This window comes from Etheostoma spectabile, unplaced genomic scaffold (genome assembly GCF_008692095.1).
Source record: "Etheostoma spectabile isolate EspeVRDwgs_2016 unplaced genomic scaffold, UIUC_Espe_1.0 scaffold302, whole genome shotgun sequence".
In the NCBI taxonomy this organism is placed as follows: Eukaryota; Metazoa; Chordata; class Actinopteri; order Perciformes; family Percidae; genus Etheostoma; species Etheostoma spectabile.
The window spans coordinates 400973-402204 of record NW_022605581.1 but is presented as its reverse complement, the minus strand read 5'-3'; the positions used below and the strand labels follow the sequence as shown (position 1 = coordinate 402204).

The 1232-nt window shown below is 40.7% G+C and overlaps 1 protein-coding gene across 1 annotated transcript in view; it reads right to left on the bottom strand.

The window, feature by feature from the left end:
- focad (focadhesin) overlaps window positions 1–1134 on the bottom strand; it is a 49830-nt gene extending 48696 nt beyond the window's left edge. The window contains 1 exon segment of the mRNA XM_032510991.1: window positions 1046–1134. Within this exon segment, the coding sequence (XP_032366882.1) occupies window positions 1046–1054 (9 nt within the window). The 5' untranslated portion in view covers window positions 1055–1134.
- Window positions 1135–1232: the final 98 nt, after the last annotated feature.

The following is a 1232-nucleotide window of genomic DNA, read 5'->3' as shown; positions in this document are numbered from 1 at the left end:
ACTGGTCTCCGTCCAGAGCAACGGGGACCTGTTGGTCCATGTCTTTAACTGTCTATGGCTTTAACCAAAGTACTGCATACTGTGGGACACATAGCTGGTATACTTGATCATATAAAGTAGTTAGGCCTGGCTATAATGATTACTGCTGTATTTACTCTTTTGACTATTTGACATTAGCCAACGTTACTTAATAAACTACAGTAGCATCTAGCCGGAGTTACATCGGCTGATTGATGCTGCTGTGGCCCACGGCGGCTGTTCTTCTGAACCCTGCCGGTTGTGAGATTGTATTTTTGGGGATTATATTTGTGCCGAATGAACGGATGCTTTCTGCTCTGTCAGGCAATGCTATCAGACGCGAGTTGTGCATTGAAATCTCTTACAAACAAGTTAGTGAAAATTAAATTGAGGGATTTTTAAATGGGGTTTGGTGTAGCGCGTTCTCGCCAGCTGGTCAATCAACCAATTTCTAATTTTTTTCCAGTGTTATCTTAATAAAAACCTGCTCACGTAAGAGAACTTTAGCACAAACAATTTGTGGGACAAGATGCTACTCATTATAAATAAATAAAATCCAACATACAAGCTAGCAAATTAAGATATAGCTAGCTAAAGTGGCGACAATGTACGTTACCTTGTCGAAAAACGCTACCATTGATTGTGATTACAAACGGGAATATGTTGCTTTACTGTATGAATATGCACAGTTTTCTACTCTGTTAACGTTATAACATCTTTATGTAAGACTCCAGGGGTAGTGCAAATGTACGTTATTTAGACAGCCTAACAATATACCAATATATAACGTAATTATAACAATTTACCGTTAGCTAAAGGTAACGTTAGCTAGCTACAATGGAGTTATCAACACAGAAGATTAATATATTCAACTGCCCGTACATTTGTAAATATAAAGCCGAATGGACTGTACTCCTCCTGTCGTCGACGGGGTTAAGTTTAGTAACATTTAAGTCTCTCAGTCCAAAGTAAATCAAAGTTACACACGCTGCGGCTGTAACTTTACATAGACAGTTGGTAACTTTACCGCATTCATCCAGCCTCCGTCAAGCAAACCCGCATACAACTACGGCGAGCACCGAGGACCAAAACGCATTGAGTCCGCGCTTTCACACATACGGTCCACGGTCTACGGTCTACGGTCCATGGTCTATGTATGGTCTATGGTCTACGGTCTATGGTCTACGGTCTACGGTATATGGTCTATGGTCTAT